The sequence below is a fragment of the Podarcis muralis genome, chromosome 3, assembly GCF_964188315.1.
Source record: "Podarcis muralis chromosome 3, rPodMur119.hap1.1, whole genome shotgun sequence".
Classification (NCBI taxonomy): Eukaryota; Metazoa; Chordata; class Lepidosauria; order Squamata; family Lacertidae; genus Podarcis; species Podarcis muralis.
Window position 1 is genome coordinate 58,492,072 of NC_135657.1, and position 22,640 is coordinate 58,514,711.

Here is a 22,640-nt window from a genome sequence, read left to right on the forward strand (position 1 = left end):
TTTTATGGTGCGCCTGTGACTCGGATAAGTGGTCTGCTGGAACGCAGCCCCTTCGCCCTATTGGACAGGGTACAAGAGAGAAGACAACTGATTGCCTACCCAGCGCGCATGGGAAAATTTTTTCCAGGGGAACGCAGCAGTCTCGTCTGTCTGATACCCTGCTCACTGGCGGCGACGGACCGGGGGGAAACGGAACCAACCAAGGGTAAGTGCACAAAGGGATTTTTGGCCCTCCAATTAATTGGGAGGAAGAGAAGTCTTGATCAAACTTCTGCGTCTCAGTAAGTGGGAACTGAGTACGCTAGGTGGTTGGGTATATCAGATGGTGGTCTGGTGGGGGAAAAGGGAGGAATGGGAGGTAGAGTGTGGTGAAGTATCTTGCGCATTGTATGTGTGAGAAAGTACAGAGCAATCTGTAGCTGACCTGAGTGTGGAGTGGGTAGTACTTCGGTTCCCAGTGAGGCGACTCCATCTGGGCAAGAAACCCCACGAAGCGTGTGTGTGAGTGACTGAGTGGATACTTCACAGGGCCATACAATGGGAGTTGGGGGTTCAAAGGGGGGAAATACACCTCTTGAATGTATGTTAAATAATTTTAAGAAAGCCTTCTCAGGGGCATATGGAGTCAAAATGACGCCAGAGCGCTTGAGAACGTTATGTGAATTAGAGTGGCCGAAACAAAATACTGGATGGCCATCTCAGGGAACTTTTGATATAAATTTAGTAAGCAAACTTTGGTCTAACATCACCAAAGAAACTGGAGGGTGCCCAGAACAATTTTCATATATAGATTCCTGGCTGAGCACATTAAATAAAAATCCTCCATGGATAAGGGAATGCAAAGTCCAACGATGCAAATTATTGGCTGTAAAAGCCGAAGCTAGGAAAGGAATCTTGCCAAATAAACTCAAACCCATTTTTGAGGGACCAGAGGAAGAGGTGCTTCCACCTCCACCCTATGCTCCACATCGAAGGGAGCCTAATCCAAACCCTCCACCAGTTGTAACCCCAAGGCAAGAAAGTGGAACGAATAATGGGGGTAGAGACACAGAACTTGACTCCTTGATAGATTATGATAAATATCTTCAGGAGGCATTGGAGTCCTATAATGAAGCCCAAGCAGAAGTGGTTATTCCATCTGTGAGTCCCAGTAGAACTCCATCTACAGTCTCTTTTAGTGGAACAACTGATTGCCTACCCCAAACCCCTGTACATCCAAGTCCTAGAGAATTATTACAGAAGTTACAGGGAGACCTTAATCGGTCAGCAAGCAATACAGCCAGGCGTATTAAGCTGCTAAAAGAACGCCTTGGGACAAATACCATCCCCTATGATTTGAGGCCCCTAGAGCAAAGTGAAGAGAAAGGTCACGTAGTAGCCCCTCTCAGAAGAGTATTTGATGCACTTGAGGAGCCTGTGCTGGTTAATGGGCAACTCGGACCAAGGCCACCTCGAACTTCGACCCTGCAGTACATTCCATTCACAACTACGGATCTGATGAATTGGAAAACACACACCCCATCTTTTGCAGAAAAACCTCAGGCTATGATGGACTTGGTGACTTCAATAGTAAATACTCATAGTCCTACTTGGACAGATTGTCGCCAGCTCCTGAATACTCTTTTCACCACTGAGGAAAGAAGAGACATAATTGAAAAGGCACAGATATATTTGCGTGAGCAGGCCAGAGTGGGAAATATTTTTAATATTGACCGTCATCTCCAAGACAACTTTCCCTTGGAAGATCCTAATTGGGATCCAAACAATGCAATTCACCTGGCCAGGCTTACCACCTACCGCCAGACGCTTGTGCAAGGTATCCGCAGGGCGTGCCAAAAACCCACTAATATGTCTAAAGTCTCAGAAGTAGAACAGAAACCAAATGAGAGTCCGGGAGACTTTTTAGAGAGGCTGCAGGAAGCCTATCGTATATGGACTCCTTTTGACCCTGAAGCCCCTGAAAACAGTAGAATGATTACTGCTACTTTTGTGGCCCAGTGCGCTTCTGACATTCGTAAGAAAATTCAGAAATCAGAAGGATGGGAAGGGATGCTGATGAGCCAAATTATGGCCATTGCACGCCGAGTTTATCGGAATAGGGATGAGGCTGAGAAGCAAGAGAAGAAGAAGTGGCAGAAGGAAAAGATGGTAATGCTAGCCACAGCAGTGAAGCAAGACTACCGCCCCTTAAATGGAGGAAGAGGGCGGGGAAGGAATCCACCACTGGGAAGGAATCAATGTGCGAATTGCAAGAAGGAGGGTCATTGGAAGCGGGAGTGTCCTGAACCCCTGAGGTTGGAAGAAGTACGCCCAGGCCCAGGCCCAGGCCCAGGCCCAGGCTCCGGCCCAAGAAACCAGGGACGGGGACGGGGAATGATCCGAAATGGAAGATATCAGAGACCTGGACAAGGACAGAGTAGAGACAATTTCATTGGACTGGCAGAGGAGGATTTTACCCAAGACTAGGAACGACCGGACTCCATAAAGTTAGGCTTCCAGGAGCCCACGGTCACGATTCAATTAGGGAGCCATTTAATAGACTTTATGATTGATACTGGGGCTGAATACTCAGTACTCCCAGAACTATTGCAGAAAAAGGCATCCAAAAGTGTAGTCATTAAAAGTGCCACTGGTCAGTCAGCTAAGAGGTCTTTCCTCCAACCTTTGGAATGCCAGATTGGGGGACATCGTTTAACCCATCAGTTTTTGTATATACCTGAGTGTCCAATACCTCTCTTAGGTAGAGATATGCTGTCCAAACTGCAGGCCCAAATCACCTTCACTCCTCGAGGTCCAGAAATGAAACTGCCATCAAAGGCAGCAGGAATAATTACCCTCTCAGTACCTAAGGAACAATCATGGCGCCTAATGTCAGCCTTGCAAGTCCAACCCACATTGGATACAGAATTAAACAAGCTCCTCCGAACCCTACAGGTGCCACCAGGAGTATGGGCCGAAAATAGCCCACCAGGAATGGCCAAGAATATAGCTCCAATTGTAGTAACCTTAAAACCTATGGCGACCCCTGTATCTGTAAAGCAATATCCTTTACCCCGGCGAGCAGCAGAGGGCATCCAGAAACATTTGGACCGCCTATTAAAATATGGTCTGCTTAAGCCCTGCCAATCAGAATGGAACACACCCCTTTTGCCTGTTCGAAAACCTGGGACAGATGAATACAGGCCAGTGCAGGACTTGAGGCTCGTAAACCAGGCTATCGAGACCTTGCACCCAAATGTACCAAACCCATATACCCTGCTGAGTTTGATCCCACCAGAAGCAACATTTTTTACTGTATTGGACTTGAAAGATGCATTCTTCTGTTGCCGGCTGGCACCACAGAGCCAACCTATATTTGCCTTCCAGTGGGAAGACCCTTTAACAGGAACAAAAGGCCAGCTAACCTGGACAAGATTGCCCCAGGGATTCAAAAATTCCCCAACTTTATTTGGCACTGCCTTGGCGAAGGATCTAACAAGTTACCCCTCAATACCTGGAGAAAAGGTGGTTCTGCAATATGTAGATGACCTTATACTAGCAGCAAAGGATTTTGATACCTGTAAAGAAGGGACAGAGGAACTGCTCCACTTGCTCTGGCAAGCTGGCTACCGAGTTTCCCAGAAAAAGGCACAGTTATGTTTAGAAAAGGTCAAATATTTGGGCTTTGACATCTCACACCAACAACGAGCATTGAGACCAGAGAGGAAAGAAGCTATTTGCCTTATCAAGGAACCTACCACAAGGAAACAACTTAGAGGATTCCTGGGAACAGCAGGGTTTTGTAGACTATGGATACCTGATTTCAGCAGTCTGGCCAAGCCCTTACATGAAAGCACTCGAGGTGCAGAAAAGGACCCATTCGTATGGGGACCTGAGCAGCAACAAGCCTTTTTAGTTATCAAACAACGACTTATGGAGGCCCCAGCCCTTGGACTGCCTAATTCGGAAAAACCCTTTCAGCTGTATGTACATGAACAGAATGGGATTGCAGCGGCAGTCCTGACCCAGAGATTAGGAAGTTGGAACCGTCCAGTAGCTTATTTGTCAAAACAATTGGACTCAGTAGCAAAAGGATGGCCTCCATGCCTAAGGGCAGTAGCGGCCACTGCAAGCCTTGTCAAAGAAGCTGATAAATTTACCTTCGGCCAGACGATGTATGTGAATGTACCTCATGCTGTTCTGACACTCATGGAATATAAGGGTAGTTATTGGCTAACGAACCCAAGGATGGCTAGATACCAAGGCCTATTGTGTGAAAATCCCAGGATTCATCTACGAGTAGTGAATATGCTCAATCCAGCGACTTTGCTGCCCCTACCAGAGGTAGATGATGATGAATCACATGATTGTCTTCAAATAATGGATGAAGTTTATTCCAGTAGACCCGATCTGAAAGATGAACCATTGAAAAATCCAGATGTTGTATATTATACTGATGGTAGCAGTTACCTGCATGAAGGTGCCAGACGAGCAGGATATGCTGTGGTCACCAATGAGGAAGTTGTGGAAGCTGAAGCTTTGCCTGCTGGCACCTCAGCACAAAAAGCTGAACTTATAGGTTTAACTAGAGCTCTGCAATTGGCAGCCGGATGTAAGGCAAACATCTATACTGATTCTAAATATGCCTTCTTAACCCTGCATGCACATGGAGCTCTATGGAAAGAAAGAGGTCTAATAGGAGCCCACGGGAAGGCCTTGAAATATGGACCTGAAGTAGAAATCCTGTTAGAAGCAGTATGGGCTCCAGAACAGATTGCTGTAATGCATTGCAAAGGTCATGGACGAGGAAGGGATCCAATAACCAGAGGAAATCATGCGGCTGACAAAGCAGCCCGAGAGGCAGCCCAAAAGCCTGTGGGAGGATTTATAGCAGCCCTCATACCAGAGGTAGTTCCAGAAGAAGTTAAACCTCACTATACCCCAGAAGAGAGGAAGTGGGCTGAACAGGAAGGAGCAGTTGTGAAGGACGGTTGGATGATCCTGCCGGACAATAGGATTTATGTACCTCATCATCTAGCAGGCACAATTGTAAGAAATTATCATGAATCTACTCACCTTGGCGGTACTGCAACCAGAGAGAGTCTCAGTCGGAAGTTGTATATTATTAACCTATCACAATTAGCAACTTGCATTTCACAGAAATGTGTTCTTTGTGCTAAAAACAATCCCAGGCAGGGACCGGTACAACCTCCTGGAATCCAACATGTGGGATATGTCCCCATGGAAAGTCTAATTGTGGACTTCACAGAGCTGGTCCCTTCTAAGGGATTCAAGTATCTCCTTGTGTTTGTAGACACTCTTACCGGATGGGTTGAAGCTTTTCCCACCCGAACTGAAAAGGCACGAGAGGTAACTAAGAGACTCCTCACTGAATTGATCCCGAGGTTTGGGTTACCTAGATGCATTGGAAGTGATAATGGGCCAGCGTTCATTGATCAAGTAGTACAAGAAGTATGTCGAGTCCTACAAGTGAAATGGAGACTGCATGCAGCCTATAGGCCTCAGAGTTCAGGGAAAACTGAAAGAATGAATCGGACTCTGAAAACCCAATTGGCAAAATTAACCCAGGAAACGGGATTGGGATGGGTAGATGTGTTACCCATAACACTGTTTCGTGTTCGGTGTGCACCCACAAAAAGACTTAAGTTGTCACCTTTTGAGCTCCTGTATGGGAGACCGCCCTCCTTTGTTCAGGATATTCCAGCTGATCTTAAACAAATAGGAGACCATGTGACACAGGGACAAGTGCAATCTCTCTCCCGTGTTTTTGTTTCTCTTAACAGGTGGGTCCTCGAGCGCACGCCGTGCAGCATTGCCGAGCCGATTCATCAGTTCCAGGCTGGCGATAGCGTATGGGTGAAAGAGTGGAAACGTGATCCACTTGCACCTAAGTGGCGTGGACCTTACACCGTCTTGCTCTCTACTCCAACAGCGGTGAAGGTAGCTGAGGTGACCCCCTGGATTCATCACTCCCGTTTGAAGAAGTCCGAAGGCAGTTGGACGTGCAAAGGTGACCCCTCTAATCCTTTAAAACTGACTCTCTCCAAAAACCCCTGTATCTAGCCCTACCGGGAACGGGCTAGGTCACGGGCAACATTAGACGACCGGCCTGCTGCAGCCACAACCTGGAAGCTGGCTGACCTGCGCACGCCTGAAGCTTGAGGAGCATCTGAACCAGCGATTGTGAAAGATTCTCTTATACAATTGATTGACTGCCCCCCCTTGTGGAACAATTATCAGAGATATTACTCATTGGGGATCCTCGGGATATATGTTTTGGTCTTGGTGGTTCCCCATTTCTGTCACTGGGGGAATTATATTGGGACTAATATTTATTTGCTATCACAATAAGGTAATCTTTTGTGGAAGGAATGCATATGCTAGACATCAACATGATTTTATTATTAATCCTGATCCCTTGGGAAGGGGAAGGGTCCTTGAATCTGACCAAATTTGCTAAATATGGATTCAGCCATGACCACAATATGTGGGTAGGTTTAGCTGAAATGGTAGCCAATGTTGCAAATAGGACCAATTGCCTTGTTTGCTCTCTTGGGCCAGATGATTCAGAGGGAGGTATGCCCTTATTACCGATACCATTAGATGCCATTGGTATGGTAAGCGAAATGCCACACCAAGCAGAAATACAGAATTTCCCCGGATGGAACTCAACTAAACCATTACGAGTTATACCTGTACAAGGGGAATTCTGTGTACATAAATCATCAGATGCAGCTGATTCTACCATGATAGGCTCTTCTCATTGTCACTATACTTGGGATTATATTAAGAATAGTCATACCTGGGCACACGGTACTACCTATCGAACTCGGAATACCTTGCCCTGTGCACCTCCTTTTATTCATGCATGGGAAGCGGTATGGAACATAACTGTGACAGAAAAAGGCAATCTAACATACTGCACTGTGAACTCTCTACCTCTTTTGATATTTCGCCTTCTGTACTCCACGTACCAAAAACCTCAGACCCGATGGTTGTGGTGGATATGTGGAGAATGGGCATACAAGAAACTCCCTTCCAAATGGAGTGGGACTTGTTTCCTGGGATGGGTATTACCACCAATGTGGATTATGCCCACTAGTTCGGCCAAGCGAACACGAAGGAATGCTGATATTTCTCGTATAGCAGGAGGAAGTACCCAAAGTTGGAGCGGTACTGATGATTGGCCGCCAGAGCGCATTATAGCCTATTATGATCCTGCCTCCTGGAATCCTGGTGAGCTCATACAAGGGGCACGGGATCCTATTTATAATCTAAACAGAATAATTCGATTGCAAGCAGTAGTGGAACTTGTAACCAATGCAACGGCCCAGAGTTTGAGACTTATTGCACAACAGTTGGATGAAAGTAGAGCCGCCATTTTGCAGCTGAAAATGGGAATGGATTATGTACTTGCCAGGCAGGGAGGCCTATGTGGAGTCTTGAACTTGACAGGGAATGCCTGTTGCTTTAACATTTCTGATAATGGTGAGGCAATCCGTGTGTTGGCTACAAAGATGGAGAATATAGCACATGTACCAGTACAAACATGGGAAGGATGGGATATGGGATGGCTCACCAATTGGTTACCTAATGTCACAGGACTCAAAGGGATACTATTGTCTTGCTTGTTTTTCTTGACAGTAGTGGTAATGGTTTTATGTATGATGCCATGTATCATTTCATGTTTTAGAAGTACAATTAGCAAGATGGTTTCAAATGAAACTCTACCTCATATCATGGCCCTATACAGAGCTTTACCTCAGGAATATGATGAAGGTCAAGCTATCAAGGACACTTGGTATGAAGGTCCTTGAGCTTGAAAGGGGGGAATGAGGCATCTGAATATAGACTGCATTTTTAATCAAGGTTTATATTGGCTTATATTTTGATCAGATACCTGTATTCTTAAAATGAGCTTAAAATATATTTTAAAATATCTGTATCTCTCATGCCAGGCAGCATCTCTCGTGCCAGGCAGTGAGTGCATCGGCAGATGTGCTCATCTTAAAGAGGGCCCCTTTGGTTTATTGGTTTATTGCGGTCATAAAAAGGCTGAGAAGCAAGGTCACTGAACTTACAAATTACAGAATAATCAAGTTGCAAAAACACAATTAAGCTGGTAAATAGTAAGAGTATTGTGCCACAAATAGGACAAACGGCAGGAGCTAATGGAAACAGCAACTGGCTAGGGAAAGGGGGGCTTCTCTCTGAAGAAAGTGTTTTTAAGTTTTTTCTTACTGTGAACGTCTTTGCTTATAAAAAAAACTATATATGTTATGTATTAAATATATTGGCTTAAATGTAATTATGCAAAGGATTTAGAAATTTAGATTCTTATGTTAGATTCTTATTTCATGGAGTCATGGAATCATGGAGTTGGAAGAGACTACAGACCCTGCCGGGCAGGAAGCACCATCGGAGCGCTCCTGACATATGGTGGCCGAGCCTCTGTTTAAAATGAGATTAAAAACCATCTGGTTTGTAGGGAATAGGGAAAGAGGGGCCAAAGGTTATCTGGTAATTAAGGTGCCTTGTAGAGGTTAATGGCTACTTGTTTGCCATTTATAAATAGAAGAAAATATAGCTCTCTGTCTCCCATAAAAGGTAATAGGAAATGGGTGTATCTTTTGTGATTGGATATAGCAGGCAGCCAATAGGAATTTCAACCAGGCTGATTGGACAGATGCAGCCAAAGGAGGAGCAAGGGTGCTGGGCTGAGGGAATATAAGTGCTGGCCATAATGGCAGGAGGCAGGCCAGAGCTTGGTAACCATATACCACTGTGCCTCTCATTTATTTGTCTGACAAATAAATTATTATTTTAATTTCTCTATTGCTGCGTTGAATATTTCATTCCAGCTAAGCGTTAACCACAAGCAGGGTGCTACATTTTGTGGCTCCCTTCAAGTCCACAGTCCCAGCTTCTTAAAGTGCAGATGGAAACTTGTCATTATCCTCTTATGGGAAGCAGTGTTGACGAACTCTCTAACATTCCTTCCCAGTGATCCCATCCAGCTTCAGTACCTGATCCTTTCAGGGTTTTCCACCTTGTGTTTTTTGTTGATAAGGGCTAGTCTGGATACATTAGACTCCCCTAGCAGTAACAGCACCATTCCTTCATGTCTGTTTCAGGAACAAAGGCACTTCATTTGAGTGTAGGAGTGGGTCGCTGGTACTCTGTGACTCAGACAACACTATGAATCTGGAAAAGTTGAGCACCCTTCCTAGGTGTCATCTTCCCTTCTTTTCACATGATCAACCTAGCTAACCATGCATTTGGGTGAGGTTCTCTTTCACTCTTGTCCCTCCTCTATAGATCTTCCTGGATCACCCCAGGCCAATCAGCGTCTGCTCGCTCTCTCTCCCCCCGCAACCTGTGCTGTTTCAGACAACTCAGTGGGTGGTTTGCCAGCCTCCCATAGGCTTCTTGGGGCTGCTGCCAACAGCCTCTGCCCAGTTATATGGCCTTCAGCTCAGGAGGCGAATGGCTGGCTCACAGCTATCCCTGTAGTTTCCCCACACATGGATAGCGCTGAAAATTTTGCATTTCTCTGGTTCAGACTTGCTGGGCTAATAGCTAATGAACCATAAAAGTTATCATAGGAAGTGTGACAGTCTCCCTTTGATGAAAAAGTGTGCGCCCATGTGAAGGCAATCACTATACTAATCATTCTTAACAACATTCACTACCAAAGAGCAGGGGTGTGAAACTGCAACTTTAGGCCGTGTCTTTTGAATTGTTCCCTGAAAGGACTACATGCCAGTCTCTGCTGTGCCTTCCATAACCTGCCCAGTATAATTAATCCCAGAAGAGCATGATTAAATCCTGAGATGCAATTTCAGAGGGGCAGAAACAAGGAAGGAAGCTTACCTGTAAAAACAAGAAGAGGAGCAGCTTGAAAGGAAGTAAACTGCTAAGGCACAATCAGAACACCAGTATAAACATTTTTAGGACAGGCAGAAAAATAACCACTCCCATTTCTCTTTCCAAACTGCTTGGATTCTATAAATCTCTTTTCTTCTCCCCATCAACCCATCCATGGCTCCTTGTGCTGTACTGGAATCAGGTCGGCCAGTTCCACGTGTCCTTTCTGTGCTGTGCACCTGTGTGCAGTTATAATCAGAACATGTCTGTTAAGAACATACTGTGTAAGCTTACCCAAGAGGTTAAAGGTAAAGGTAAAGGGACCCCTGACCATTAGGTCCAGTTGTGACCGACTCTGGGGTTGCGGCTCTCATCTCGCCTTATTAGCCGAGGGAGCCGGTGTACAGCTTCCAGGTCATGTGGCCAGCATGACTAAGCCGCTTCTGGTGAACCAGAGCAGCGCACGGAAACACCATTTACTTTCCTGCTGGAGCGGTACCTATTTATCTACTTGCACTTTGATGTGCTTTCGAACTGCTAGGTTGGCAGGAGCAGGGACCGAGCAACGGGAGCTCACCCCATTGCGGGGATTCAAACCACCGACCTTCTGATCGGCAAGTCCTAGGCTCTGTGGTTTAACCCACAGCGCCACCCACGTCCCCTACCCAAGAGGTTAGGACATCCCAAATACTGGCAGTTTGGAAAAAAATAGTTGAGATAAACAATGATAGTTTGGCAAAAGAAAAAGAAACCATCCAGCCCCATCCACTCTGCTTAAACAAGATTACATCTGTTTTAAGATTACCTTCTTTATGTAAAACATCATCATATTGTAGCAGGAAGCAAGTTCATCAGCACCAGTCAGAATCTAGGCCACATGAACTAATTTTCTGAGACCTGGTGGGGGCAGTGGAGAATTTTCTAGTGCAGAAATACAGCTAATGTTTTTCATGACCTTTTTCATTCAAGTGAAACACTTCATTTGGGGAAAAGTAATATGTTTAAAACCTCAGAAGACAAATTGGTTGTTAGTACAGTGGTGCCTCGCAAGACGAAATTAATTCGTTCCGCAAGTTTTTTCTTCTTGCGAGTTTTTCGTCTTGCGAAGCACAGTTTCCCATAGGAATGCATTGAAAATCAATTAATGCGTTCCTAGGGAAACTGCTTGCCAGGCTGGCGGTGCGGAGAAGGGCTTTTCTCCCCACCGCAAGCCTTCAGGACAGGTACGGGAACAGAGGGGAAGGCGCGCAGTGCTTTCCCTCTGTTCCCGGGGCTTGCGTGGGAGGAGGGTTTTTCCTCCCCACCGCCAACATTCAGAACAGCATTCTGAAGGTTGGCGGTGGGAAGGCAAACCCTCCTCCCACCCCAAGTCTTCAGGAAAGCCATCCGAAGCCGGGCGGCGGGAGAAGGTGTCCCCGCCCCCCCCCCCCGCCCGGCATCGGAGCTTCGTTCCGATGGCGGGCGGCGGGAGAACGCGTTCCCGCCCCCCCGCCCAGCATCAGAGCTTCGTTCCGATGGCGGGCGGCAGGAGAAGGTGTCCCCGCCCCCCGCCCGGCATCGGAGCTTCGTTCCGATGGCGGGCGGCGGGAGAAGGTGTCCCCGCCCCCCCGCCCGGTATCGGAGCTTCGTTCCGATGCCGGGCGGCGGGAGGGGGTCCGAGGACAGTGGGGAAGACACGCTGCGCTTCCCCGCTGTCCCGGAGATTTCCCTATGGGCTTTCGTCTTGCGAAGCAAGCCCATAGGGAAATTCGTTTTGCGAAGCGCCTCCAAAACAGAAAACCCTTTCGTCTAGCGGGTTTTCCGTCTTGCGAGGCGTTCGTCTTGCGGGGTACCACTGTATAACCAAATAACTTCAGATGAATTGTCCAGGAAAAAGAGAGAGGAAATTAACGTGTTAGAACAGAGCTTTCCAAACTGTGTGTCACAACATCTTAGTGTATCAGCTGTAGTGTGTAGGTGTGTCTGTGAATGTTTCCCGTGCTGAAAAAGGGTTAGTTTAACCTGCTAGTGTAATTGAATTACTGTATCCTAAAAGCATGTCTAAAAAGTGTGTCACCAACATGAAAAGTTTGGAAAGCTCTGTGTTGGAATATGATAGGGGGGCAGCAAAGCCATTTTTGAAATTGAACTTTATTGCATTATTTGTGTATAGTAATTCACATGGTTTTAATCTCCCCATGCACAATATTCTAGCTAGGCATCTGTCTAATGAACAAATTCTTAAGAACTAAGGAGGAACAAGTATTGAAAATCTTACTACCGTATTTTTCGCTCTACAAGACGCACCAGACCACAAGACGCACCTAGTTTTTGGAGGAGGAAAACAAGAAAAAATATATTCTGAATCTCAGAAGCCAGAACAGCAAGAGGGATCGCTGCGCAGTGAAAGCAGCAATCCCTCTTGCTGTTCTGGCTTCTGGGATAGCTGCGCAGCCTGCATTTGCTCCATAAGACGCACACACATTTCCCCTTACTTTTTGGGAGGGAAAAAGTGAGTCTTATAGAGCAAAAAATACGGCATATATTGCTGAGAATACATCAATGTGATTTTTTTAATATATAAAAAGGGGGGGGGGAGAATCCTATTCTTTGGTAATACTAGGATTCCACAAGAATGGAGTGCTAAAGAGTGTGTTCATTATATAAATCTCGGAACAGCTCAGCTCCAAGACTTATCGTACCTGCAAGTAAGGCACAGCTGTGACAGCAGCACAATATTACAAAACATTCCAAAATCTGTCACTCTTGACAGCTCTGCAAGGACAGACAAATCAGCTCAAATCTTTTACACTGGAGTGCTAGTCCTATATGCAATGCCACACATCAATATGATGCCAAGCAGCCATTCTAAGTGCAGCAAAAGGGCAAAATCCGTATGACATATTTCTTCTTCTTTAAAAAAAGGCTTGGATTCTGAAGTTTTGAAATTTAAAGCTTTCCATCGCATGCTGAAGCTTTAAAGAAGCATGGCTAAATACTCTTTCCAAAATCAGAAATGTTGTTAAGCTGCCAGCACCCATTGCAAATGCATCTGTTATCCCGACAGATATTTGTTCTGCAATCTTTCAAAGCCTGGGAACATTTCAGACCTTTCAACATTCTAATGTGTGTCTAAGATTGGATAAAACCATCAAGCGCACACCTGTCCCTTGTTATCCTGGCCTCTCCCTTATCTTCTCCTCTATGGTCAACATTTAGGCTGCAAGTGCTTCAAAGACATTGGCCTCTTACTCAGATTTACTTACCTGGCCTCTTATGCTGATGGGTAACAATCTGAAGTGCTTATGCTGGGCTCTCATGACAGATCAGCAATTCAGTTGGTATACTGCCCCCCCCCCTCAACTCTCAGGAAGTTTGCCCCTGCCTTGTCTGGGGAGACTGAGAAATTCATGGTGCTCTCCCAACATACCATGGCCCCAAACATATATCAGGACACACTTGGATTTGGTTTTCTCAGCTATCCAGGAGAATGGTGATCTGAAAGTGGAGGAGTCATTTCCTACTGAGGTTTAGTCTTTCAGTGGCTTTACATTTACAGGGTTGGGGAACCTATTAGAATGGCCCGTCCCTGGAGGCTAATGGGTTTTGATGGATTCCTAAGAGCTCTTGGGGATTTTCCAGCTGGTATGGCTGAAACTCCTGTCCTGGATGCAGTAATGGACTAAGATGAGGGTTTAAAAAATCAAGGCTCAAGCAAGATGAAATGGAGGTACTATGGGCAAGTGCTATAAACCTATTCTGAAAGGAATGCAGTCCTCTTAAAGCATTGAGTATTCAGTCTGGACAGGCTTGCTGTATCCAGCATCTTCACTAGAGTCTCAGGTGGCCTATGTGGGTTGAGGTGTTCTTTAGCTGATTTGTTAGTAGCAGCCATACCTGGAAGGACATAGAATGGCCACAAGTTACCCAGCAATATTGTAGTTTATTGCACATGAGGCTGTCTTTGAAAATGATCTGGAAACTGTAGCTGGTCCAAAATAGGAGTGCATTTTTATTAAGCGGCACAGGACATTTCAATCACATTATGCCAGTGGTTTGTCAGCTGCAATGGCTCTCTGTGCACCTCTACCCAGTTCAAGAGCTGGTCACCTGAAATATCACTTTCTCCCATATGTATCTTCCTGAACCTTACAATCTTCTTCAGAGGCCCTCCTCCAAGTGCCACCAACTCCCAGTGAAGTGAGGCAGATGGCTGCTAGGGAGAGAGCATTACTGGAGTTCAACTTGTAGTTTCTTCGTGGTATTTTACAGAAAATGATCCAGGCCTTTTAAAACTAGGCTTGTGGTGTGTGATTGTTTCTGTCTTTTTCTCAGTAGGAATGCAGCTGCTCTACCTACTACACAGCCGTGATTTGGTAGAATTTTTTTGTTCCCTTTCCTCCCATTTTAGATTTTGATGGTCTTGGAAGTGCTTTTCTTACCATAGATAGTAGGTCACGCTGTACGTTTCACTCCAGTATGAAGGTTAAGTTTGGGGCTTGTTGGTTTAGAAAAAAAGGAGATTAAAGGGAAACATGACATGCAGAAGTGGGGAGAGGTTTTTATTCTAATACAAGAACCCCAGGGTCACCCAGTGATGTTGAATGTTGGAAGATTGATGTCATACCAGGTCCCAGCCAGATTCCAGATAGCTCATTCTCCAGCAAAGATGCAGACTACCCCAGTCAGGAGACCATGGGGAACAGACAGAAACCCTGAGCTCCAGCACTGATCCAGAAGATCACAGCATATAGGGAGAGATGGGATTAGGTGGGCCTCTGGAATTTTCTTACCTTCTTATTTTAACTTGATCTAGCAGTGCTTTTGAGATTTACAGAGAATATCGGACGTTATTCTTTTTACATCCTGCCTTTCCTAAGAACAGTGGAATTGTTGGTAGATGTGTTTTGCTTTTGCATAATCCCATCTCTTGCACTATAATTCTTCTCTAGCTGTTGTTGGTTTGTTTCTGTGTTGAGTGTTTGATAGTTATTTGTATGTTACTTCCCCACCACCACCACCACACATAGTCTGGTCCTGATTTAACTTGTGTCCAATACAATATTTGTAGGTTGTGTATAGTATAGTATAGTATAGTATAGTATAGTATAGTATAGTATAGTATAGTATAGTATAGTATAGTATAGTATCGTATCATCTACCTTGCTGTGTCCGTGTTCTTTGTTGTGTGTATTGCGGGTGCCTATGTTATGCACATTCACACACACCCCTCGCATACACATCCAGGAAATATTATAGTAAGCACAATCCACTGCAATGGTGTACTCTTACAGATTTCTATAAAATGTCATTCCCTCCATAAAAGATGAAGCAGGAGGGTGGCAAAGGTCATGGTGCCCCCAAGGCTGTTTCTGGGAGGGGAAACAGAGGCAACAGGATCCATTCCAACCCAATCTGCTGTAAAGCTACCTATCGCACACCCCTTATCTTTGTAAATTTGGAAGACTTCATCTGCCCCCCAGAAGTGCCTAGTAGGCCTGCAAACATAATCTGTAGTTAATTTTCTCATTATAATCAATGTGGAGACATCCTAAACTTCAGAAGACTGCAGGACGACTCTGCCTCAGATATGAAGTGAAGCCCTGGCAATTCTGAAGTGAATCTGCCCATGGTGGATCTCCTCTAAATTATGGGGTCTGTTGCTATCTATAGCATGGTGTGGGCTCTGTACTATCACTCTGCATTGCTTCATTTTTCATGTGGGGGATCCATTTTTCCAGTTATGATCATGCTGGGCAGCATCCTCTTGGTGACGACACTGTGCTCCAGCCTTGTGGTCTCTGGCACCAGATGCATGCTTCCTCCATAGAAGGAACAAATTTTAAATCAGTGCCACAGCCTCTAAAAACTGATTAAGCTTAATGTCTAGTATGTTTAACATCGTTATAAAATCCCACTGGTTATAAATTACGTTTCCTGCCAGAATACAGAACGTTATATTAGACATGAAAGACCTGCTGAGCACAAGTCAGTGGAATTTAAAAATCGTTCTGCCATTGAACAGGGCAACACATATTGATATTTTCAATATTAATAGTATACTTCAAACCAAGTTCACTGATTGGTGGTTAGAATTTAAAATCTGTCACCAGCAAAGAGTGATTGCTGGCAAATATGCATTGCTGAAGATGGAAAATGGCAGAAAAATATCCACTGATTTACTGAGCTATATTTTTCAGCTACATAGTTTATTTTCATAAAGGCACCTTGAAGTCTGAAATGTTCTCATACAGGGAACAAGCTTCTAAATGTTGTTTACTTCTAAGATGAAGAATATCAAACAGCCTTCACTTAAAAATTAATTTTATTCAGAGTGAAAGTCATACCATGTAACCAGATTAGAAAAGGGAAGTGTGATAGTTTAATACCACAAAATTCAAAAGAACTACATACTTTGTTTTGAGATGTTACTGCAATGTATTCCTTTTATTTATCAGTGTCTCGGAGGAAGAATATTACAATGTAAGGTTTTAAGTAGCTTTTACTTGACAGCAGAGGACAGAATTTACATACAAACACAGGCAGAAAAACAATTCATACATAACCTTTCAGTCATACCAAAAAGCCCATCATATCCATTACTGGGATTTTTTTCAGCTAAAATGTTTTAAAAGGGGGCTAACTTTTTTGTTGCTGCTTTTGCTTTGATGTGACCTGGTAAAATAAAATACCTTGCAAAAATCAGAACATCGAGTGGTTTCCAAAAGTAAATACTTTTAAAAAAATGGATTTGAGGTAGAAAGGTGGTCATGGCTTTCCTTTTCTGCAAAACATTTTTCCTTCTCAAAATATCTATACCAAAATATATTTCTTTCTAGATGAAAAATCCACATATTAACCTGCTTTTCTGTATCTTGCTTTTGGCAACACTCCCCTCCCCCCACGCTAAAAAAAATAATACTTTTCATTTAGATAGCACTTTGAGTCACGAGTATGTAACATATATTACCTAATTTGAGCCTCATAATACCTCTGGGCATAGCTGTTAGTATTAACAGCACCGCTTAGGAGATGGGAGAAGCGAGTGGTTACAGTGATGTTTTATTAGGAGAAGTAAACACCATGCCAGGAGTATTACTGCTCCTACTATGGGATCATTATGGAGTCATTATTCTGTTATGCGTCCCCTTGCAGAAGGCAAGCAAACATTTGAGGCAGGATTCAACTGAGTCCCATCAGTGAAAGCCGCCCTGTGCAAGGCCTTCTGCTCCTCTCAGGAAATTGGCTTGCGGACTTGATCAGCAGAACCGCCAGAACAGTGCATGGGGGTAGGAGTTGTGGGGATCGTTCCATCTGGCAAACCAAAACACTTGCCCTCACTGAATGGTCACTTTTACGCAATGCTAAGTTCTTCCCTGCTTTTCTCCATCCCAAAAAATCAGAGTTGAATTTCTCCAGCGCTATTTGGATGCTCCAGAGATGTTCATTGCACATCTCACTGAGCAAATGATTTTTATTTTTGGTAATGAAAGCAGATACCCATGCAAATCCGAAAATGTATTAGTGAAGGAAAATGCCCAGCTACTTACTTGAAGTATGGCTGAACTTCCCCAGAGTTTTCTCTGCCTTTAACATGATGTTAAGGGAGCCATTTAAAATGTGTACAAGTTGATACTGATTGAAGTTATCCAGGGCAGACAACCTTTCTGATATAAAGGCAGAACACTTTACCATTAAACTAGTCAGAGCTCCTTCATTTATTAACACTACCAAAAAGGAGAATAAAATAATTTCAAGTCAATCCGAGCCATTGCACTGGGTGATTTACACAATAGGACTTCACAAAATTTGGCACATTTAGACCATAATGTCCCGTCCCCCCGTCCCCATAATAGAAACAATGTATATTCAGAATGATTTTATTAAGTCAAAATTCAGCTTAGCTCACATTTTAAAGTAAAAACAAAGCCTGGATGGAAAAGATCAGTCTGCATTCAGTTGGGAGAAAGAATCCATTAAAATGCCATTCTAGTGCCAACAGCTACTGCAGTTGAATGAGGTTAGCTGGGGCAAAATAGAGTCTCATGTGCTCATACACAGCCAGAAATGCTATTTGTCATATACTAGGGGCTGTGAGGGTTATAGAAGCTGATATTTTGTCCATGTTTTGAAACTATTAGGCTAAGTATAAATAACCTGTGCAGAATGGTATGTGTTGGAAGAGAAGTTACTTGAAACAGTAAATGCAACAAGCCAAAAGGAATGTAAAAATGTAACTCTTTGCTCCAAACTCAGTATGCAGTTCACTTCAGCAATATCAAAAGAGAATGGATATAAACCCCCGCCCCTTTTCCTGATGCTGCATATTATATAAATCAGTGACATTTGTGTAACCATTTTGAAATACTCCACGGTTTGTTAATTTACAGTTGCATAGAGAGGGAAAGAGGAGGGGAAAACACACACAATATTATATAAAACCACAACATCCTCATCTTTGGGTAGTTCAAGTGTTTTCCTATTTGAAGTAAGAACACACAGAGCTAACAGTATGTTACAAGGTCCCATGCAGCCGTATGATTATTGGCATCTGTAGAAAAGGAGTTGCATTTAATGTCAGGAAGAGTGGGCAGTCTTCAAAACAGAAAACTTCACATTGCCTGAAGTCAAAGGGGGAAAAGAGTAAGAAGAAATTATTATCTTACATACTGTTCTTAGGTAGCAACATCATTCATCATAAATATTTTGAATCAAGTTCTGAAAGAATGGCCATTTCTGCAACAGCAGAAGGTGCTGATGCACAGCTTGCAGAACTTGATGGGCTCAATGGAAACAACACCTAACCATGGTTTGTTTTCCTTACCTCTATATGCAATCCCCTTTAGCAGTATCTAAAAGGGTGGATTTACAACCTCCAGCTTCTAGGCTTCACAAATATATCATGCCTCCCACAGACAAGACTTAGCTTGGCAAGTTAAACCAGTTTCACTGTATGTTTGTGGCCTTTTCCAGATTTAACAAACCATAGGTATCAGTAATGTCTGCAGTGGACAATGGTGATCAACCCTAGAGGGTCCTGTGAGCTCCTCATATTGCAAAACAAAGTGAAAGGGTTCAAACAAAACATTGTTTCTCTCTCTTGTTTAAACTAAAAACACACACAGGCACAAACCAAGATTGTGCAGTGAATTATGGCACACTTGCCATGGGATCCCAACAAAAAACTACAACTTCCTGCAGTAAGCAAGTCCTGCCGTGGTTGTAACAGTTAGAAGCATATTGCCATCAATCACCAGACTGAATTTTGCAAACAAGTAGAGGAGCACATTTGTTTAAACTGTGTTCATAGTGAGGAATGAATTGTAAATGTGCGAGTTTACTTTTCTAAACGGTGAAACAAAAACTGCTGAAAAATGCAGAGTTAATTACAAAGTTGCATGTAAGTTTATACTTCAGTTGTGGACACACAACTTTAAAAGTACTGAAATACATCATACCTGTGGTCTGCCGGCAAAATTTGCTGTAAATAAGAAAACAAAACGATTAGCTGCAATAAATGAAATGTCAAGGATTAAGATGAAACTTTCTCAAAAAATAGCCAGCTAAATAGCAATATATATTCTCCCCGCCCCTTTGATTCTGAGCATAACTACTATTTTATCATAACTTGTTTCTATTAAATCTGCTGGCACATACCTTTCTGGTTTTGCATAGTCCTGTTAATTTAAATTCAAACTGTTTTAAATTATGGGTGATCTCCAGTATTAGCACTATTCTGAGTTGTGCAGTCCAGTCACTTCTGCTAAGAACAGCCTAGCCCTAGCATACTTGGCACCAAAAAGGAGCCTCCGGTTTCTTAGGCAGTTCAGCCACACCACTTGCACCCCTTTCTTTGTTTGGGGTTGTGACAGAGGGAGATGCTGCATATACAGAGTGGTTTTTCTTTTCTTTTCAGGGTGTCATGCGTGTAGCCTCTGTGAAAAAAGATGGGGAAGTGCTATATGTATGAATGGTGTTTTGTGTCCTGTTGTATGATACTATACATACATACTGTGAGTAAGGGGTGTGGTGTGTGGGTGTGGGTGGTCCATTGTAAAAAAGAGATTTGCAGTTCAGGAAGGTGTGTTTATGCTTATTCTGTATGTAGAAAGTTATCCATTTTACAGAAGAGAAAAACTCTGCCTTTATGTTCCCCGTCTGCAAAATGGACAGCTCATTTTTGTATACCAGCTTTCTGGGCAATAATCTGTTTGGGAACGTGACTTGCTTGAATTATTTGACCTGTGTGTGGTTTATTTTCTGCCTTCTCGTTGTGGCACAGTTAGGGTGTATTGTGCTGTGATCTAGGGGGACCTAACAGCATGCAAAGAAGTAATACACAGATATTAGTAATGTGAGGGGTATGAGTGGAAAGTTTGAATTTGCCCAGCATAACAAAATATCTTGAGCAGGCCCTGGAAAAAATTATTAGTTTTTGAAGGTTTTTTACACTTTATAATTCATACAAGAGAAAATAGTCAAATGCATACCATCTGCTGAACATAATGGGCCTTTGCCTCAGTGCTATGGACCAGTTAACATCATACAGCACAACACATTTCCAGCCCATTATAGTTTTGATTGTAAGATTCAACTACATAAGGTCTTCCCTGAGGGACTCTGCTTCCATTAAGATTTTTTTTGTGTGTTTTTTGGAAGCCACAGTTATCACAAGCTTTCTCCAAGGAACTGCAAGTCATTAATTTGAGAAACAGAAATTATATATTAAAAATAGCTGTCTGTTGTTAACTCTAATGTTTATCAGAAGGGAGGATCTGTCCTTAAGTCACCCTGCAAGAGTTTCTCATGGCACGTGGCACACATGCTGCAGTAGGAGAAACAGTATGCTGTTAAGCCAATTAGCAATACAATCAAGGTTTTTCTTTTTCGGCAGTATTTCAGAACGGAATTACAATGCAGGGGGTTTAACAACCTCTCTCCACCAGCTGCCCGTGTAGCTGCTCAGTGGAGCCTCTGTCAATATTCCCTGCCTATCCTCATTCAAACACTTACCCCTTGCTTGAGTAATCCACAGACCGAAGTCCTAATGGGCTCACACTTTTGTGCCTGACCCAGTAGACTGTGGGGATATGTGCATTACAAACATTTACACAGTACATGGTTCCCACAAGAATCCTGGTTTGATTAGGGTACTTAGAAATAGAGATTCTGAGCCCTAGAGAACCAGTTCCCAGAGTCCCCCTGTAGCAAGAAGAACTCTTTAACCGTTTTAGACCAGCCTAGCTATATATTTTTACTTTGCTGTTGGATAACATCTATATGTATTTATGACTATTTACAACCCTAGGTTATTTGTTTAATTTTGAAAAATAAGAAACCAGCAAGTGTTGTCTACAACTACTGAGCATGCATAGTCTTGATTTTTTGGGTTGTGTGTGTCAGGGATGGGGTGCCCCTTTAGGGTTTTTGCTGTACTTCTGCAAACTATGGGGTTCCTCTAAGCATCCAATACGTCTCTTATTAGAAACTGCTTCTGCCCACCCTATCTAGAGTCAATCTAGGCTGGGGAAAGACAGATGCATTGGGCAACTGGACATTTTTGGAAATTGCCTCAAGGGCTGGTGGTGACATGTCTGTAATATGAGACAGAAATAGCTGCCAACACCACCTCTCATTCTTACCTTCCCAGTGCCCTCAATGAGGGACAGAAACCCATGCAGAGGGAGGCTAAGGCATCATCTGTGGGGAAATAGTTGGTATGGGTGCAGATGTCAGATAGCTCAGTCAGTAGAGCATAAGACTCTCAGGATCACGGGTTTGAGCCCCACATTGGGTAAAAGATTCCTGCATTTCAGGGGATTGTACCAGATGACATTTATGGTCCTTTCCAACTCTACAACTTTATGAAGACATATATGGTCTGTTCTCACACACAAATTCTGAGACTACGAAGTCCAAATTCTCTGCCATCTGTGTCCGGGTGTTCCTTGTTGTCTATATCAAAACACACTTTTGTTTTCAATCTATCTATCTTGGGAACATCTCTTGAGAATCTGGATAAAGGGCAAGCATGTGAGCCTTTCCTAACTAGTTTGCTCTAAAGACCATCACAAAGAAAGCACAATAACATTGCATGAATTTGACCCTTACCACAGTGGATAAAAGAGTTGTTTAATTGTTCACAATCAGCACATCCGCCTAATGACGTCAAATGGCTGTGCTTGTTTAGAAATAGATTCTCAAGTTCTGAATTAAGCTTAGAGGTCTGGGCAATTATCTTGAACTAACCCCAGACTCTAGAGATCAGTTCAAACTAGCTGGATTTTAATTTGCTTTCTATTTATGTGTGAAGTGTATCTTCCCAGACGTAGTTTTTCAAAAAGGAGGAAACTGTGCATGAGAGATAAAGGGAATATTTAATAGAGTTCAGTGGTGTCTGGACAACACAATATAATTTGATTTTATCTGAGTATTTTGCATGGGATTATGCACCATATAAGCCTTAGTTTTCATAGAACTCCACTGCGTTTACTTTTATGGTCATTTCAAAGGAAGCAATACAAAGTCGTTACTAAACTACAGAGCTGAATTTAGCTTCCAGTCCTAACAGGCAATCAAGATTGAAAATGATCATAACAAAAGTTAGCCACAATAATCTCTCTAGTAAGGGAAAAGTTGCACTATACTCTGTGAAGGACCAGAATAAATACAAGCAAAACTGCATGGGTATTATCTCTGATTTTCCAGTGAAAGGAGGCCTATAAATAAAGAGTATTATTATCTGTCTTTGTAGAGAGAGAATGAAAAATTAATAGGAAATGTAATCTCTCATT

At 43.4% G+C, this 22,640-nt stretch overlaps 1 protein-coding gene and 1 long non-coding RNA gene across 14 annotated transcripts in view; one reads left to right on the plus strand and one right to left on the minus strand.

Moving 5' to 3' along the window:
* The window catches only part of LOC114594217 (uncharacterized), a 76,595-nt gene that overhangs the window by 25,738 nt on the left and 28,217 nt on the right, over positions 1-22,640 (plus strand). The gene's annotated exons all lie outside the window — the stretch shown is intronic.
* UTRN (utrophin) overlaps positions 16,154-22,640 on the minus strand; it is a 311,465-nt gene continuing 304,978 nt past the window's right edge. For 10 of the 12 annotated variants that reach the window (XM_077925924.1, XM_077925927.1, XM_077925928.1 and 7 more), the window contains 2 exons: positions 19,305-19,354; positions 16,154-18,467 (listed from right to left, as the gene is read on the minus strand). In XM_077925924.1, coding sequence (XP_077782050.1) covers positions 18,459-18,467; positions 19,305-19,354 — 59 coding nt within the window. In that variant the 3' untranslated portion in view covers positions 16,154-18,458. The remainder of the gene's footprint in view (positions 18,468-19,304; positions 19,355-22,640) is intronic. The other 2 variants (XM_028723595.2, XM_077925926.1) reach the window with 1 other exon arrangement.